The sequence below is a fragment of the Mustela nigripes genome, chromosome 15 (assembly GCF_022355385.1).
Source record: "Mustela nigripes isolate SB6536 chromosome 15, MUSNIG.SB6536, whole genome shotgun sequence".
Lineage (NCBI taxonomy): Eukaryota > Metazoa > Chordata > Mammalia > Carnivora > Mustelidae > Mustela > Mustela nigripes.
Genome location: NC_081571.1, coordinates 17,277,547 through 17,294,648, shown reverse-complemented (window position 1 = coordinate 17,294,648; position 17,102 = coordinate 17,277,547). Strand labels below are relative to the sequence as shown.

The 17,102-nt window shown below is 39.6% G+C and overlaps 1 protein-coding gene across 5 annotated transcripts in view; it reads left to right on the top strand.

Moving 5' to 3' along the window:
• DCLK1 (doublecortin like kinase 1) overlaps nt 1–17,102 on the top strand; it is a 349,188-nt gene that overhangs the window by 275,171 nt on the left and 56,915 nt on the right. For 2 of the 5 annotated variants that reach the window (XM_059378351.1, XM_059378354.1), the window contains exons 7-8: nt 8,647–8,731; nt 11,557–11,665. In XM_059378351.1, the coding sequence (XP_059234334.1) occupies nt 8,647–8,731; nt 11,557–11,665 (194 nt within the window). Of the gene's footprint in view, nt 1–8,646; nt 8,735–11,556; nt 11,666–17,102 lie in introns of those variants that run through there. The other 3 variants (XM_059378350.1, XM_059378353.1, XM_059378355.1) reach the window with 2 other exon arrangements.

The following is a 17,102-nucleotide window of genomic DNA, read 5'->3' as shown; positions in this document are numbered from 1 at the left end:
AGCGTAATTCCATTATACTAAAGCAGAAATTTTAAAACACACACACACACACACACAACTCTTAGCAACAAACCAGAAGTTTTCAGTTCATTTGTGGAATCAAATTGATGATTTATAGGCACTTAAGATTTCCTTATGTACAGAATTCTTTTTCAAAAATTAAGGCACTGAACTTTAAAATTGTTCTACCAAACTGGAGAGAGCTCCAGCAAAAGTCATGCATTTTTGTCCTTACGGTAAACCTTAAATGTGCTAGGAAGTCAGTGTGCTCTAGTTAAAAGTTTGATACCTCTTCATTTGCACTCACCTTTTTTTTCCTTAGACATCGTAGAAAAAGATAGGATAAGTATTTCCCTGCTTTCAGCATTTTAGAAATGCAAACCAATAATATATCAAGTGTGAAGATTGGTTCTAAAAGCTGCGTGGTTTATTTCTTCTTTGTCTTGCTTCATCAGTCAAGTCGGGGCCGCGGCGGGGTGGGGGGGATATCCACAATAATGTTTCTATGCCAAGTCATAGGCGTTTAAGACGTTTCAGGTCCACCCATCTGTACACATCCCTGTGTTCTTATATGGGCTTATCTAAATATTAAAAAATCAAATAAGGCCTTCTAAAACTATTTGTGTATGTTATGTCTTCCCTATTGTTAACCAGCAGGGGTATTTCCTTGCATCCACTGCAAATCCACACATGATTGGGCTCGCTTTTTGTTTTTGGTTTTTTGTTCTCCATTTAAAAACAATGAAGCCTGAAAGCATATTTCTTAATGAAAATAGAGAGTGATATTCTTGAAAAATAATCCCATATATTTGAGCTATTGGACTGCTAAATTTTTCATACGTGGCCATATATCTATACAGGCATGTGGGTGTCTGTGTAAATTTTGAGGGCTCAGTGTGTATATGGGTGTGCTTATATATCTGTGTATGTTCATAGACCGTAAATAGTAAAATATGGTGTTTGTGACACAGCCTGATGAGTTACTGGCTCTTGTGGAATTGTATGTAAAACCTTCATGTCATAAGTTGTTAAATGTGATGTATTAGTTGGGGTGTTTTAAGTTCAAAAGCGGTATGCTAAATTAGTATGCTAAACTAATAAGGCAAAATGGTTCCAAATAGACGTACTGATTTATTTAACAAACAAAAAAATTGGAATCTAGATACACAAAAAATGTGAAATCCAAACAAATCCAATATTGTGTTAATTATGAAATACAATCACACATTGATGTTTGTATTGTTATGTCTTGACATTCAGTTTTCAAAATGGGTGAATCCTATCACTGATGTTTTCTCTAACATTTATGTATTGATGACATGTATTGATTGTCAATCAATATTCACTAAAACATGAAATCTTGATTTATAGACTCGTGAGTAGCTGAGTGTTGTATTGAAACATAAATATAAAAGAATCCAAACTATGCTTCATTTGAAGTAAGTTGGTAACAAGGCCAGATAACCTATAAGGCAATTTTTTATGTTTTCTCAAAACACTATTCTAACTGTTGAATATTTTCAGTAGTAACCTTCCTATACTTGCTATATGTGTGTATATATCTATATAAGTATATACACACTTAAAAATGTTAATTGAATGAATTTACTCTCTGCAAACATTTGCCCATTTATACCTATTTGCCTTAGCCTTGCTAGCATCTTGAATCATGCATGTGAGTGAGAACTGCATTTGTTTGAGATATCCGCAAGAGTGTAGTGTAAAAATTAGAGATATATTGGATTCAATATGCCAATTGCCTGATGCGGTTTGTTATACTGTCAGCTGAAAAATATTTGTAATTTTGTGCCTGTAACGCATGTGGAAAAGATAGGAAATCTGATGCCCTAGCTGTAATTTCCAAGAGTGCATGATATATAGTATCTTCAAAATGTGGTTCATTTTAGTAAGGATGATGGATAAATTCCAAGATAGTATAAATGGTGCATGTAATACATGGGTGTTTGTATTATATATGGCCACCAAAAATGTTTTGAAGCTAGGACAGTAGGCATCTGAAAGGTCACAGGCAAAGACTTTTTTCTTGCAATGTGTACTTCTTAGTTTATATTCATCAACAAGCAAGGAATTGAGTTATTTGTTCTAAGGACTTTTCACTTCAAAATACATTATGAATGTAAATTTGGGTGAAATTTTTACAAAGAAGTTGACATACTTTCTACATACAGTTTGAGTTGTTTGGATGTATATTCTCTTAAAAAGAGCATTTGGTGTTAAAATGTTTTAAACGGCACTATATTTTAAAAATAACACCATTTGAGGCCATCCGCAGAGTTTTATAGAGCTAAATGATGAGATGTTTCCTTGAACTACCCAGTTTTGAAAGTTCCATCCCTTTGTGTTGTGGTTTCATTGTAAAATGTTATAGCTTGTATTTCCTGATGGACCATGTTATTCCCATCAAAGTTAACTTTGTGACACTTAACACCTTAGAATAACTATGTAATAAACAGGAAAAACCACCTATGTTGTTCAGTGAGTTTCTTTCAGAAAACTTGTAAGTAGACATTGACATTGAAATGACTATGAAGGGTAACGGTTACTTTTGGTTACTTTCATAATGATGGTTATGGCCTTCTTGTGATGTGATGAGCATCATGGCCTGGTACTGCACAATGGCATCCCAGGCCATCTAAAGTACAAAATACTGGCAATACAACAAAATAAGACTATCTGATGAAGTTTTCTGTTTCAGCTGCTTATATTAAAATCATTAATACGCATTCCTCTCAGGGTTGTCTTAAGGGTGAGTTTGTCAGACAAATGGTCAACTGATTGAAAAAAAGAAATTGTCATGCATTTAGCTGTCTCCTGGGTTTGAAGGCATCTTTCTCAAGGTCATCTCATGGAAGATGACGGGAATGATCATGTAGATACATATACGTGGATATCTATACAAGCTATTTTAAAACCACTGAATAAATAAACATATAAAATAATATGTAATAAAATAGTGATGATAATAAAATACTTGATCACCCAACTTCAAACCAGAACAAAAAGCCATACTTTATTCCATTCAGAATGTAGTATAGGGAATACAGAAAATTCTCCTGACTTAGTTAGAAAAATATTTTACATTAAAATTATTATAGAAGTCCAGAATTCTAGTTTTAAATCTAACATTTTGGGTAGGGTTATTTTAACTTTAAAGTTTTAGTTTGCTTTAGTTCACTTTATTATTTCCATAACCTAAATGTAAACAATGCCCAAAGCAATAATGGTACAACTGGAAGGAGTATTTACAAATGTATAACATTCCAAATTATATTTATGCTTTCTTAATATCATAGAGTTTAAAATAAACTGTAGCAGGTACCTAGGAGAGTAGTGAACTCCCTTCGTCACAGACTAGGAATCTCATTTGAGGAGTAAATCTAAGGAGAATTATTTTATAGAGAATTGGTAAACTAGATGACTTTCTGGTCCCCTTCCAAACCATGATTTCATGAAGAGTAACTCGTAAGGGGAGACATTGTGTCCATCCCTTCCACCCCCAACACAGCAGTCTTCTCAAGACAAATGGTTCAGATTTTGAATGTATAGATCTTGGCTTAAGTGAATATAGAGACAAGAGGCAAGAGGGCTGCCTGATAAAACAAAGTTGTAACTAAATACATTTATTTTTGAAGTCTTGGCTCCCATGGGTGGCTTCACTAACATCGATTTAATGCCAATATTCCCATTTTCATTTTTCCTTCTTCTGAGTAAACCAGTTTCATGAATAACTGTTCTGCAGCCCTTTAAAAAACGTTGACCAAATCTCTATGATACTATTTTACATTTTTCAATATTGATTCTTGTTAGGCACATGATTGCCCATCCCATAAACTGTATTTGGACTAAGCATGCTATGATGAATGCAGATAAGAATTTGGAAAAAAGAATTCCCTTTGCCTTGTTTTACATAATAGAACTTTATTGGTTATTACATATTGATGTCACCAATTTATTATTGTTCTTTACACACTCGGAAAGCAAATGAATGTGTGTTTTTTTCTAGATACACATGGAATCCTCAGGTTTCAAACTTTCAATTTCTAAAGTATGATTTAATTTTTTTTTTTTTTTTTTTAGTGGAGGTCATCTTTAGAGGTCTGTAGACCTCAAGTCAAGGTCACCAAGACAGTAGTTTGAGTTTGTTGAATATTTACTGGTTGTGTTTCCTTTCTAAAGTTAATCCACTTGATTTTCTTTTTTTTTTTTTTTAGCACTTTTCCAAATCAATATTAACAAAGTAATAATTGTGCCAAGACAGAATCTGAAGGGGAAGTAATACAATTAACCAGTTAAAGCTAAAGCTAAACTTATCTGATGAGGTTTTTCTACCTCGAGTAGATCAGTGGGATTAATTGTGTATTTTTGAAAACTTGATTCAGTGTAGTCCTCACCTGAGTGACACCATTAATACAAATGGCAGGGGTAACTAGTACCATTATATTTAAAATGAACTGGTTTTAAGTACATAGTCATCAGATACATCTTGGTAAAATGTGGTTAGAGCTGTTATGTCAGCTTTCTCACTTCCTTCAAAAAGTGTGATATGTTCTCTATCTGTTATATGATCCCAAGCTAAATAGCTACACTTAGGATGTGTTCTTACTTAGGGCAGTACTTTTATGAAGGTGTGTCATAAAACCATCCAGGTGCCAGCAACCTGCCCAGCTGGTTCCCATTTAATCTGCTTGGAGGTGATAACATTTCAAATGTCACAATGTCTCTTAGAGCACCTAATTGTATTAAATTCTAAAATAACTGTGTGTTCTGTACTATACACTCCCAGATGCCTTAGAATTAGCAAACTGAAGCAAACACAAAATCTTGCCATTATATATACTATAAAATGGTGTATCTGTTTAGAAAAAACAAAGAAGCAAACTGATTTCACTTGTAAACATGCAAAAAATGCAAGTCGGCTTTTCAGCTTCTGTTTGTCATTGATAAAGACTGATTAATCTCTTTGGGTTAATTTTAAAGAGCAAGGATTTACACGTTATTCCCTTTACTATTTTCAAAATCCTTCAATCAGATTTATGGGCAGTAATCAGAGTGCTCCAGCACTGTCTAAATTAGTATATTTAGGATTAGTAACTAGCATACACAAAGAGCCATACTGATTACTGAATCACTTGAACTGGGAGAGAGGACAAAAACATTAGGTGACAAAATCAGAATCAACAAAATAACAGTCTGCAAGGATATCAATGTAATAAATAGGACATTTAACGTGAATAAATAAAAAACACCAAACTCCCAAATGCAGACTAGGGAGACCTGACATAACTGTGAGCTCAGTGTTAGGCTAAAAAGTTATGGAGCTATCTATCTATCACTAGGCCAGTGTGATCTTAAAAGTGCATTAATATTCCATTCACAAGGGGAAGGCTCTATCTGTTCTGTGCCAGTCAGGGCATGCCTAGAATATTACATTTCTTTTCAGCCCTAGCATTAACAAGAGATTGGGAACTGCAGTGTATCCCCAGGATGGTAAAAGGGTCATGGAGCCCTGTTGTACGATGAACAATCCAAAAAAAAAAAACAAAAACAAAAACAAACAAACAAACAAACAAAAAACGGGGCATATCCAAGTTGAAAAAGGGAAGATACTGAAGGGGTCCAGTAACTATTTCCAAATTCCTAAAGCACTGTCATAGGAAAAATGGATGAGACCTGCATTGGGTAGCCCCAGTGGTGAGAGCTAAGACCAGTAAATCAAAAATGTAGAAGAACATCATTTCAGCATAAGGAAGAACTTTTTTAGTCTCATATGAATAGTTAAGGGGTCGCTTCAAGAAATAATGTGTTCAGTAGTGGAAGTGGTAGAACTGAGGCCATTTGACTAAATGGCTGGGATTTTTGTAGTGGGAATTTGGCCTCTGGATGGAAGTAAGCTGGAATAGGAAATATTTAAGGTCTACTCCAATCCCTGAAATTCTTTGAATACATGAATAATTATTGTCTTGGAAAGTGTATAATGCTAACTATCTTACCTCTTTGGGAAAAAGAAAAAGATAAGACCATTAGGAATCTAATACATTTATTTTCACTCTATTTGAGCATAATAAAATGACAACTTTTCACTCTGTGTTCTCTATTTGTAAGGATATAAATTTTTCTCTTAAAATGGTCTGTTACCCTTAGCATGAAATTTGAAATTACTTGGGGGCTACATTTTCAAAACTAAAGTTGAAAATAAGCAATTCTAAATGTAAGCAAATTTGTGTTAATTCTACCTTTTTTTTTTTTTTTTTTTAAACCAGAGTCTAAAAACCTTGAGGGGTTTTTGTCCATAAGGCAGAGAAAACACAGCTGGCATTGTGGCAAGCATTCAGGGCATCAGACGTCTGGTGGCACTGTTGAAAATGCAATTTGTTAGTTGATAAGGCATTTTAGTGAATAATATCCAGTCAGTTGATTGAACATTACAGTTTAAAAGATGTTTTCACATACTTTGGGTCAGAGTTCTGTTTTGAGTATCTGATGTTCTTATTAAAAGAACCAGCTTTTGGAATTGAGTGCATGAATGTGGACATCTTTGCTAGGAAACATGCTACTGGTCTATTAATTCGAGCGCTTGATGAAAGAATGTGTCTTTGTATACTAAAATTTAAAACACCATATGACAAGATAGCACCTGCCACCCCAAACCACAATGTGTCTTCATTATTAAACACCACTTGCTATGCTGCTGGAAGAAATTCAAGGATCAGAAAGCCCAGAAGAGAAGGTCTACGTTTTAGACATTTACTTACTGCTTTTCTGCTTGGAACAACATTACGTCTACAGCAAAAGCAATCACACAGGGGATAAAAGATCTCACTTTCTGAAAACACACACCTTTCCCTCAAATGTGGTAATGTTAATGTTTATTTTCTCCAGACATCGACATCATAAATCTGCCTTCTCTAAGCCTTGTATTCCAGTATTACAAAAAACAAGTTGTTCACAAACAGACATCCGTGAAAGTCAGCAAAGCATGACTTAGAAGCTCATACATTTCCAGTACCTTCGACAGAGTTGGTTATAACCACATAGTTAGGGTCACTTCCAGAGAAAACTGTTTCAGGGTCCCAATGCGAATCCCTCTTTCTAGCCCGAGAGAGGAAAAATGTGTGCTGCTCATCACAAAAGGAGGCTGGATGAGAAAGATTGAAAAATCACCGCTCAAGTTGCCGCTGATTGGTGGCAGACTCTTACCATACGGGAACAGAAAGGACACAGCACACAAACTACGTGGGCTTCAGGGGTAGCCTAGAGTAACCCCAAAACTTGTAGAATGTCCTGTAAGGAAGCAGATGCAACCCTGCTGTGAATGTACCTTTCACCCCAACGTCAACAGTCAGCTTTGATGAACTCAGCCAATGAAACGTGTGTGTCTTTGCCACGCCCAGGAAAGCGGGCAGTGGACTTAGATGACCTGCAATGATTTAAGTAATATTTACCCAGTGATACTCATCTTTTTGGTGACAACTAAGAATCTTTGCTTTTTTTTTCTATGCAAGATACTGTTGGGGGTAAAGAAATTATCTAAAATTTTCTCTTCCTACTTTGTGTACAGTTAAGGCTGGATGGAATGGGGAGGAGGTTGAAGGGAAACAGGTAAGCAGAGAACAAATAGGTCAACTTTGCTTCTCGCCACCTCTTCATTATTAATTCAACTACAGATGCTCTTTCCCTTCTCTCTGCTCCACAGACAGCCAGCACCATGAGCCAATGCTGCCCCCTCACCGCCTCCTGCTCCCATCAGGCCAACCAAGTGGATAAACCCAGGGAAACAGAAGGAAGATCTTTTAGGACAAGCTGTGTTCACTGTTTAGAAATAGCATTGAAATATGCAAATTGTGTTCTCAAGGAATAGAAGCAGAGATGGAAAGGTTCATTGTTTAAGTATTGCCCCGTAGCTAATCATAATACTAAATATTTGGTATTGTTTCATCCTCTGAGCTTTGTCATATAGTTGTTCTCCTGTCTGCTCTCACTGGTCTTGGGTCACAATACACCAAAACGTGCAAGGGCATCACCAGGCTTAGACTTTAGTTCCTGTCCTTGCCTCAGACTTGTTTTGTAACGTTTAACATATTGATAACCTGCTTAGCGCTTGTGTCTTGATCTCAAAGTGGAATTAACAGACCCACTCTTTAACCTTGCTCCAAGAATGTGGTAAGCCTCCATGTTTTTCTTTTAGGCTATTCTGTAAAACAAAGTGAAGAGAATTTTTTTCCTATGGTAAGAATAGAAAACATTTTGGATGAGATCAGAGTGGCGCCATATTTGAGGCCCGTTTGCAGATAGACTGTGGAAAAGTGAGGTGAGAGGCTTCAAATCTAATGAACCTGAAGAGTGAGCTAAGGGAGGCTGATTTTGAGGAAAAAGGACTAAACAGTCCAGAAACATCCATATTTAGAATGATTATCCAGACACAGTTAAACTATCTATTAAGGTTAATAGGGTGGGAAAGAGAAGTAATCTAATTGAGTAGTCTAAGAACCTCCCCCTTCAAGTATTAAGAGCAAATCCTCCCTGGTGATGGGTGCAGTTATACCCCAAGATTCTGGGCTGGGCATAGCACCTGCAGACTGGCGCTCTGACCGAATGTTTTTATCCTTTGTTTCTGTTCCCTCACAGAGCTCTCAACATGGAGGCTCCTCTACTTCCCTGGCATCCACCAAAGTCTGCAGCTCAATGGACGAGAACGATGGACCTGGAGAAGGTGGTGAGCTTGGGACTTGGTGTCTGAGGAGAAGGGTTTCAGGGGGCAGAGGATGAATTGGCTGAACTTACCTCAGGAAACTGTAACTTCTCAAGGATTATGAAGTAGAAGCCTAAAGCAACTCAGAGGGATAGGATTGTATATGGTTTCCCCCAGGGATCATATCTACTCTGTGGGAACAGGAAGAAGGAATTATTTTACATTCTCGGAGGCCCTAACTGTTCTAAGAAGGCCAGATATTGCCTACTTTGAAAACAAAAGGAAGTAATTGCTGCCTTTGTTTTCCCAAATTCTGTTCATTTTCAGTATATTAAAGATAATTTACTCTCTTGATGGACTGTTACAGCCCTACAGATGTACTCTAACTAACGTGAGCTCAATATGTGAAAATATGGCTTTACAAAAAGAATTACTTGATGACAATTGCAAAAATATTCTTTGTACCTTAAGCTAGTTCATTTTAGAATTTCTCTGTGATGTGGTCCGATGACCTAGATCCTGGAATGGACTTTTCTACTAACTCACTGGATTGTTTTGGTTTTATTTATTTATTTGGGAGGGGGTATTAGGGGAGAAGAAGAGAGAGAATCTTAAGCAGTCTTCACCCCCAGCACAGAGCCTGACACAGGGTTCAATCTCAGGACCCTGAGATCATGACTTGAGCTAAAATCAAGAGTCAGATGCTTAACTGACTGAACCACCCAGGCACCCCTCCCTGGACTGTTTTGGATAATCCTCTTCAGCATTCTACATCTTAGTTCCTCTTCTATAAAATTGTATAAGATTGGAATATATGCCTATTTCCTCTCTGGGGGTCATTTTCAGACTCAAATCAATTATGAGAAAGTATTTAGAAAAGTGTAAGACTTATAAGATCAAGCCACTGCTAAAGAATCAGCATCCCTTATTCGTTTGAAGTGATATGATTAGATTTTCTTTAAAAAAAGTACCTTTTCTTATGTCAAGTGAGATAACTGATTTGCACATGAATTATTTCCTGACTACCGTGCCCTATCAGATTTTTTTTTTTTTTTAATTTCCAAGAAGTATGAAATTCAACCACCTAGAAGTCTCTCTTGTTCTGCTGTGTTATATTTACCTAATGAAATGAAATGGTCTTTGGCTAAGATTTTGGCACAGCCTTCTTAGCCCAAAGCCTGAAGGATACATTTTATCAATACGGGGGAAAAAAAATATCCGAAGCCCATGTGCTCCAAGCAGTTATGCCTCCAGTAAAAGGAAGCATGAAGAACCACCTTTCTTTTCCCATCTGGAGTCAGCCTTGCTTCTGACAGCCAAGGATTGTTATTTTTATTATCTATGTAGATAATAAAGAGCCTTAAGACCATGTCATCTGAGAGATGTTTTACAAATATGGGTGCTTTGCAGTGGATTTGAAACTTCTCCAACGTTCTCCTCTAATTCCCATGGAGTAGACAAAAATCCCCAGGCTGAGTCTTTCAAACAGAGGCAAAATTATTAGCTTCTTGGGGTGTGGGATGGTGGGGATTAGGGAGGGGGTGTTAATCGGCTGCAGCTCTCACATTTTATTCCGGAGACCACTGTGATAGCTTCTAGTGGGTAAAGACTAAAACACCACATATGAAGAGGTAAGGAGACTAACTAGATCCCAAGGCCAAAAGTAGCAGCAGCAAATGTCCCACATTTGTACAACCCTTTCCAGAAATTCCATCCACCCTAGAATCCAGAGTGGTGCAGATCACAGAACCAGCATAAGGGTCCTAAAGCAGATGTGTGATAATTGTGAGTTTCCATGTGTCATTCCCTAGTGTTGCAGGCTAATGGAGAAGACAGAAACCTAGGCACCACCTAAGGTTTTAATTTTATTTTGAGAAGAAATGTTTAGTCTCAGTTTATGATGAAAGGTCAGAATAGGAGCACATTTAGAAAGCACACTAGGTTTCCATCATATTTTGTATTCAGGTTGCCTGAGGGAGCGCTAGGATTTATAACTTTAAAGCATGTAAATTTTAGAGCCCAGCTATAAAAAGCTTTTTACACCCCGAAGATGTTAAAGGTTATCCAGTATATTTATGTGACCTAAGTGTGGCTTATTTAGTTTTATGGCCTTAGATATTTAAAGCATTATTAGGCATTTGTAAAATATTTCAAAATGCATTTTAAGGGGGAAAATGTGTTGTGTTAGTGGCACTAACATAATTGAAACTACAAACCTGTTCTGTTCACAGACATAATAAATATTGCAATTTTAACTCAACATCTGCTATGCAGGTTGCTGGTGAGAACATTTGTCTAAAATCTGCTCATTGATACTGGGGAGTTGGGGTGGGGGGGCCAATCAGGGCTTGGTTCATAAGGAATTTTACGGAGATCTCCATTTCAGGATGCAGTAAAGCTAGGCGTCCAAACAGCAGGCAGGCTTCATGCTTGTACCATGTCAGGCAGAGTCCCCCATAAGCTCCATTTTTCCTCCTGAGCCATACCCAGGAAGGTCACGTCTCTCTAGACAGTGGGTAGTCCATAAACACGACAGATCAAATTGGCATGAAACACAGAGCGAAATTTCCTCCTCGAAGTCCCCACGGCCACAGAAAGTGTTGTTTGCCTTCCCATCGGTTTAAGTGGTTTAGGTTTCCTTTCAGTTTATCATTCGTCTTGGTAAAAGCTGTGGAGTATACAGCATCTGCAGAGGGAGGGGAGGCAGGGCTTGTCTCACTGTATGGAACGTAACATATCGATTCTGAATCAGTTCCAGTCTATTCGATGATCCTTCTAAATGTCTCTCTGGTGCGACATCTGTGTTCCCTTTTCTACCAATAAAAATGTACTAATGATTCTTTCAGAAGTGTCGGAGGAAGGCTTCCAGATTCCAGCCACAATAACAGAACGATACAAAGTCGGAAGGACAATAGGGGATGGAAATTTTGCTGTTGTCAAGGAATGTGTAGAAAGGTGAGAAGGATATCGTTTGCATCGCACTTTAAAGGAAACATTTGGCATTATGTTTTCCAAGATTGTGTCTTTATTTGCCGTCTGTGGCACATATGGAATAGGTTAAGGTCTCAACTCCAGATGTAAAAAAAAAAAATTTAAAGAAAGAAAAGCCCATCTCACAACAGATTTGAAAAATGTAGTGATTCCTGGGACAATCTATAAATTAAGGACTTTGATTTTTCCTTTTTAATGTACTCAGCAAAACTTTGCCAGATCTTTCAGGTGAGCCCTTTTATTGTTTAAAAAAAAACACAAAACATATTGAACGTTTTTTTCCGATGCTTTTCTGAGACATTTTGTAGAGGTCAGAACATTCTTGCATAGAGTGGATTTTAACTTACTATCATCAAATTAAATATAATAACCTTGAAAAGCTTTAAAGTGTGTAGGTACTGATCTCAACAAAAACGGTGTTTAATATATTAAAATGTTTTCAGATGAATGTGCTTGGTACTCTTGGGGGCCAAAGGCAGGAGGTTTGGAGTAAAAGGTTTATCCCTGAGATCTAGATACCTAATCAAGGATAGTGACCGGTGGCAATTAGATGAAATGACAACTAATAAAATCATATCCCAGACTAAGGTGGCCTCAAACCATCAGCCTGCTGTTGAATTTGGAACTCTCTTCCTGAGCAGCTTCTTGCTCTAAGGGACCTGGGCAGCCCGCAGCTCCTGCTCAGAGCTGGTGAGCAGAGCATTGAAAAGTCAGGGGTAACCCAGTTCATTCCTTGAGAAAGGTTTCACTGCTGGCCTCTGGGGACTGGTTTCCCCATCACTCTTCTCTGCCCCCAGGAGGCTGGGCGCCTACCAGTCAGCGCTGTAGAAGAATAGCGCGCTTTCACTCAGCTCTACCCTTCAGAGAGAATGCCTTGGACTAGAAGCTTTAGCTGCGTAAGATCCAAAACTTGTTTTTCTCCAAGAGCTTTGATTTAGAAGCCCAGTTTCATGCCATGCTGGAGCTGGAAGTCTACACAGGGCCTCAAGCATCACCAGGGTCCTGAGTTTGGCCAGTGTCCTCTGATTTGCTCCCCTGCCCCCTCTGCCATCCTTAGGTAGATGTCTCCCTGACTGAGGTCGCAGACCCCTTGGGAAGATACCCTTGGGCACTAAATTTCAAACTTGCTCCCCTGCAGCAGGGCAGCTGGGATGAGATAGTCCCACCGGGACCAGCAATCCACTGTAGCAGGACAGGCATGAGAAGAGGAGGGTGAAAAACCCCTTAGGAGTTACTGTGAGGCCACCTTTTCCCCTCGCTGCCCCTCAGTCATCCCACTGCCACCAGTTTGACCATTTGTTGCATCTCTGCCAAATACACAAAGTTCTCCATTACTTTCCTAGGCCTCACACCTCCAAAAACAGAAACAACCACTATTTCCTGAGCATCAACTATATAAAGCCCATATGATATTTCATGTAATTGTCATAATGATCCCATAATATTAATATTGTCTCCATTTTAAAGCAAAGAACCCCTTAAGAAGTTAAATGGCCAGAGTTGCTCAGTTAGTAATTACTTAGGAAGGCCAGGGTCCAAAACCCACACTCTTTTGACCACTCTGTTGTCGCCAACGGAGAGTCTCTCAGGAGAATGTAGCTTCGCCGGTCTAGAGTCACGCACACTGCATTTGTGTCCGTACAAAAAAGAAATCAAATCAGGAAAGCCACTGTTAAAGCAAAGGATGCAAGTGTGTGTGTGTTTATATAATTTTATGTTTCATTTATACTTTTACAGATAGTAAGTCAACTCTTTTTAACTTTTTTTTCCACTGTAGCAGAAAATCCCATTTTTAGCAGATTGCCCGTGCCCTTCCTACGTGGGGTGTCTGGTGATCTGCCAGCATGCGTCATCTGTTGAGACTGGTGTGGCAGCCACGTGCCATCTCTCCCAGCTCGCACAGGGATCACGAGGGCGGCTTAGCTCAACAGTCACTGGTCTTCCCACAGTGAAAATGTCTCATGTCTCCATCCAGAATTAATGTCTTTCTTTCCAGTTTGAATTGTGTTTATACTGCATGAGTTTGCATCTTGGGTTTCATGGTACGAACCTCCCAAGTCTACACACCAGATTGCTCCACCAAGTTTTTGTATTCCGCTCCTGCTGAATGAGGACATGGAGCATGTGACCTCTCTCCGTGGAGGCATCATGAGACATTCTTTTAATATTTTCCAGAGGTCAAGAAAATATGCAAGCTAAGCATGTTGTTAATGGCACACGTTGCTCGTGGGTACGTACCACCATATTTTGAAGGATACGTGTGTCTTAACGACCAAATAAACATGCCCCTCCTCTGTTAAGAAGCCGCCGTCCCAGGGAAGGTCTTCCTACAACAAAGGACACAATGGTAGTGTTGCCTAGGCTTTTTGTTCCATGGCCCTGTCCCAACATATCCTTTGATGATGGCTGCTGGGTCCATTATGATATATGCCTCTTCCCCAGTAGCAATTTCTCTAGTGGCCTCAGGAGCCCCTAGGACATGGCAGAGGAAGTGGGTAAATGGAGACTTGCTCTCTTCCGAAGCTGTTTTCTAGACTACTTGGGGCCCCAAAGAAAAAGAGAATTGAAAAGCACTAGCGAGACGTCAGAGCATGAGTAGAGGGCTCCCAATGAGGGGCCCTTTGTCTTTGGCTTTCCTGGTTCCTCATGGATTATTAGGACACAAGCCAAGGGTCCCAGTGGCGCAGTTAGGAGCAGTGACAGTGTCTCCTGTGGTTCTTGGCCCCCTCTCTACCTGCACTGCTTTTCATCATTGCATCTTCTAGCAATGTATGCAGCAGAATTGTATTCAAGTTCTACCTGCTCTTGATTCCCCTTTCCCTCCCTCCCCTATAAAACTGAGGATCTGCTCAAGGAAACCATTGGCTTAAGCAGTGAGTGTAGGTGGGCTCAAACCCATCCAAACATCCAAATGAGCTGAGACTTCAGGGACACAAAACCGGCTTGCATCTACATAGAAAGTCTCCAGAATTCTCAAAAACCTCCAAAACCTTGTACCTGTAAATTGAAGGCATTACCTTCTGAAGTGTGATTTGGAGGCTGAGTCTGGATGGAGCCGAGCTGGGTCTCAGCTAGCTGGTGGTGTTCTTCCTTCTTTCCTTCCTGAGGATGCCCTGGTGCGGGGCTTGTGCTCAAATTCAAAATCAAACTCTACTCCAGAGATGTTCGAGGAGACAGTCTGGGAGCCGTCAATTCTCTGCTCTCCACAATGACCTCCTTAAGAAGAGGCTGAGATGGGCTTTATTATGAATGACTCTGTAGCAAACAAAGGGTGGTGTTTACTAACTCCCCTTTGTTGGGGGCTCCTAACTGCCATCACCCTTTGGCATCTCCACCACTCAGCCAACATGCTTGGAGCCCCTGCTAGTTCAGGCCTACCTTGTACTCATACGGGGCTACAGAGAGGGCCAAGACCCCAGTCCCTCTGCTTGAGAACCTATCACAATGGAAGCATTGCCGTGAAATTCATCAAATGCTATGATGAGAATGCCCGGGAAGCTGTTTTTCCTTTTCCACATAATTTTTTTAGTACCTTGAAAACCTAGCAAACTCCTCATAACAGCAATAGCAAAAAGCACACTAGTCCCAGAACCCCAATCGATAAGCATTCTGCCACCCACCTTCCCAGGGTAAGGGAGAAGGGTGGTCAGCATATTGGCCCTGGGCTGAGAATCACTAAGTTTAAACAGGAGAGCTTTCTCCAAACCATTGTTGTTGTGTTGTGTTTTGTTTTCCCAGCACAAACATTAAAAATTGGATTTAGTTCAAGTTTGTAAAATTTGGAAATTTCTGTCTTAATAGTTCAGGCTCTAACCTTGGTTCAAAGGTAATAGGCAGGGGACCTTACAAATTGAATTCCCATATAGGAGGGAAAGAAGCAAGCAATGTTTGTCCCACTGCTGCTGCCTTTGCTGCACCATTCAAGGCTCTGTGATTCCATGCAGGGTCATTTCAGGAACAGACAAGCAAATGGCCTATAGTTTGACCCCAAATCCCAGTGTCTAGTATTCTCACCACAATAAGCTGTAGACTCGGTGGGAACAAGGACCAGGTTTTGCTTACCTGTGTCTAAAATGCCCGAGTTTTTCTCACCTCTGTAGCCACCAAAGAACCATGCTTGTAACCACTTGCTGAATAATTACACGGGTACAGTGGTCCTTAGAGTTAGGGCACACAGGAAGGCAAATACTTTAAGGTTTTATTTCATGCCAAGTATTTTCATTTACCAACTTAAAGCAAGATATTAAACTTTCGTTCTTACGGAATACATTTTGGTACTAACACCTGTTTTCAGGCTTATTTTCCAGACTCAGCTGCTTTCCTATAAACATATACTTCCAATAATGAAGGCTTATATTATGACTTTATAGTCTGTCCTCAAGGCATCAAGAAAGAAAACTTGCAGTATGAATTTTGGTGGTCCTCTACAGGACTCACTGTCTGATTAAAATATGGGTCAGTCTAACTTAGTGGTGGATCCTATTATTTAAGGTTCTGGGTTCGGAACCCATAAAGTCCCTTTTCCTAGTAAATCCTGAGGCCACTGCTGCCCAGGCTCGCTTGCATTTTCCCTTCAGCCCAAAGCTCAGGATGTGACCTAGTTTTCCTGGCGTCCTGGGAGCCAAGGCACCCGCTTGCTCCTTGGAAATTCTGCTCCTTGCCCGGCTGGCTCACAGGGGGACTTGACCTTCCCAGTCCCACGCCAGCCCTTGGCTTTGAGTCCTGTGATGTTACTCATTCCAAGGAAACAAGAGGATCAAATGGCAACATGGGGAATGACAAAACTAAGAAAGCCCCTTCTCTTCTCATCAACACCATCCCGTCATCTGTCCCCTTCGTTGGGGCCCAGAATAGAAGTGCCACCTCCACCCCAGCTCCTTGGTCCTGCCTGGGATCGTGGGCTTTGATCACAGTAGTCATTCCAATAGTCTAGCATTCTTGTCATCACCTGAAACGTTCTAAACCAGATGGGAAAGGGATCGTGGATTTGAATCTCAGATTTGTTTTATTTTATTTATTTATTTTTTTTAGCGATGTGTGAAAAGTAGAACCCAAAAATTCTTCAGCGTTTAGTTTTCCTCTTGATTAAGGGTTTTCAGACTTGCAAGCAAACTCCTGAGAAGCCTCTTCAGAAGAGACACTTAAAAGGACCCTGTATTCCTTCTCTGATGGGAAGAATCCCCTTGCATGTGCCTGATTTCCCTCTCCCGTCCATCCACACAGGGGCCTGGGAGTCTAGTGGGAGAAGTTTTAGCAAATGATGTGAATGGTGTCCAAAATGCCCTCAGGACACACTGCTAATACCTGCCCTCTTAATATATGGGCAAATCACTCATACTCTAAACACGTAACTAGAAAGTCTCCCCTTTGATTCTTCATACTGAAGATTTTTAAAACCCTA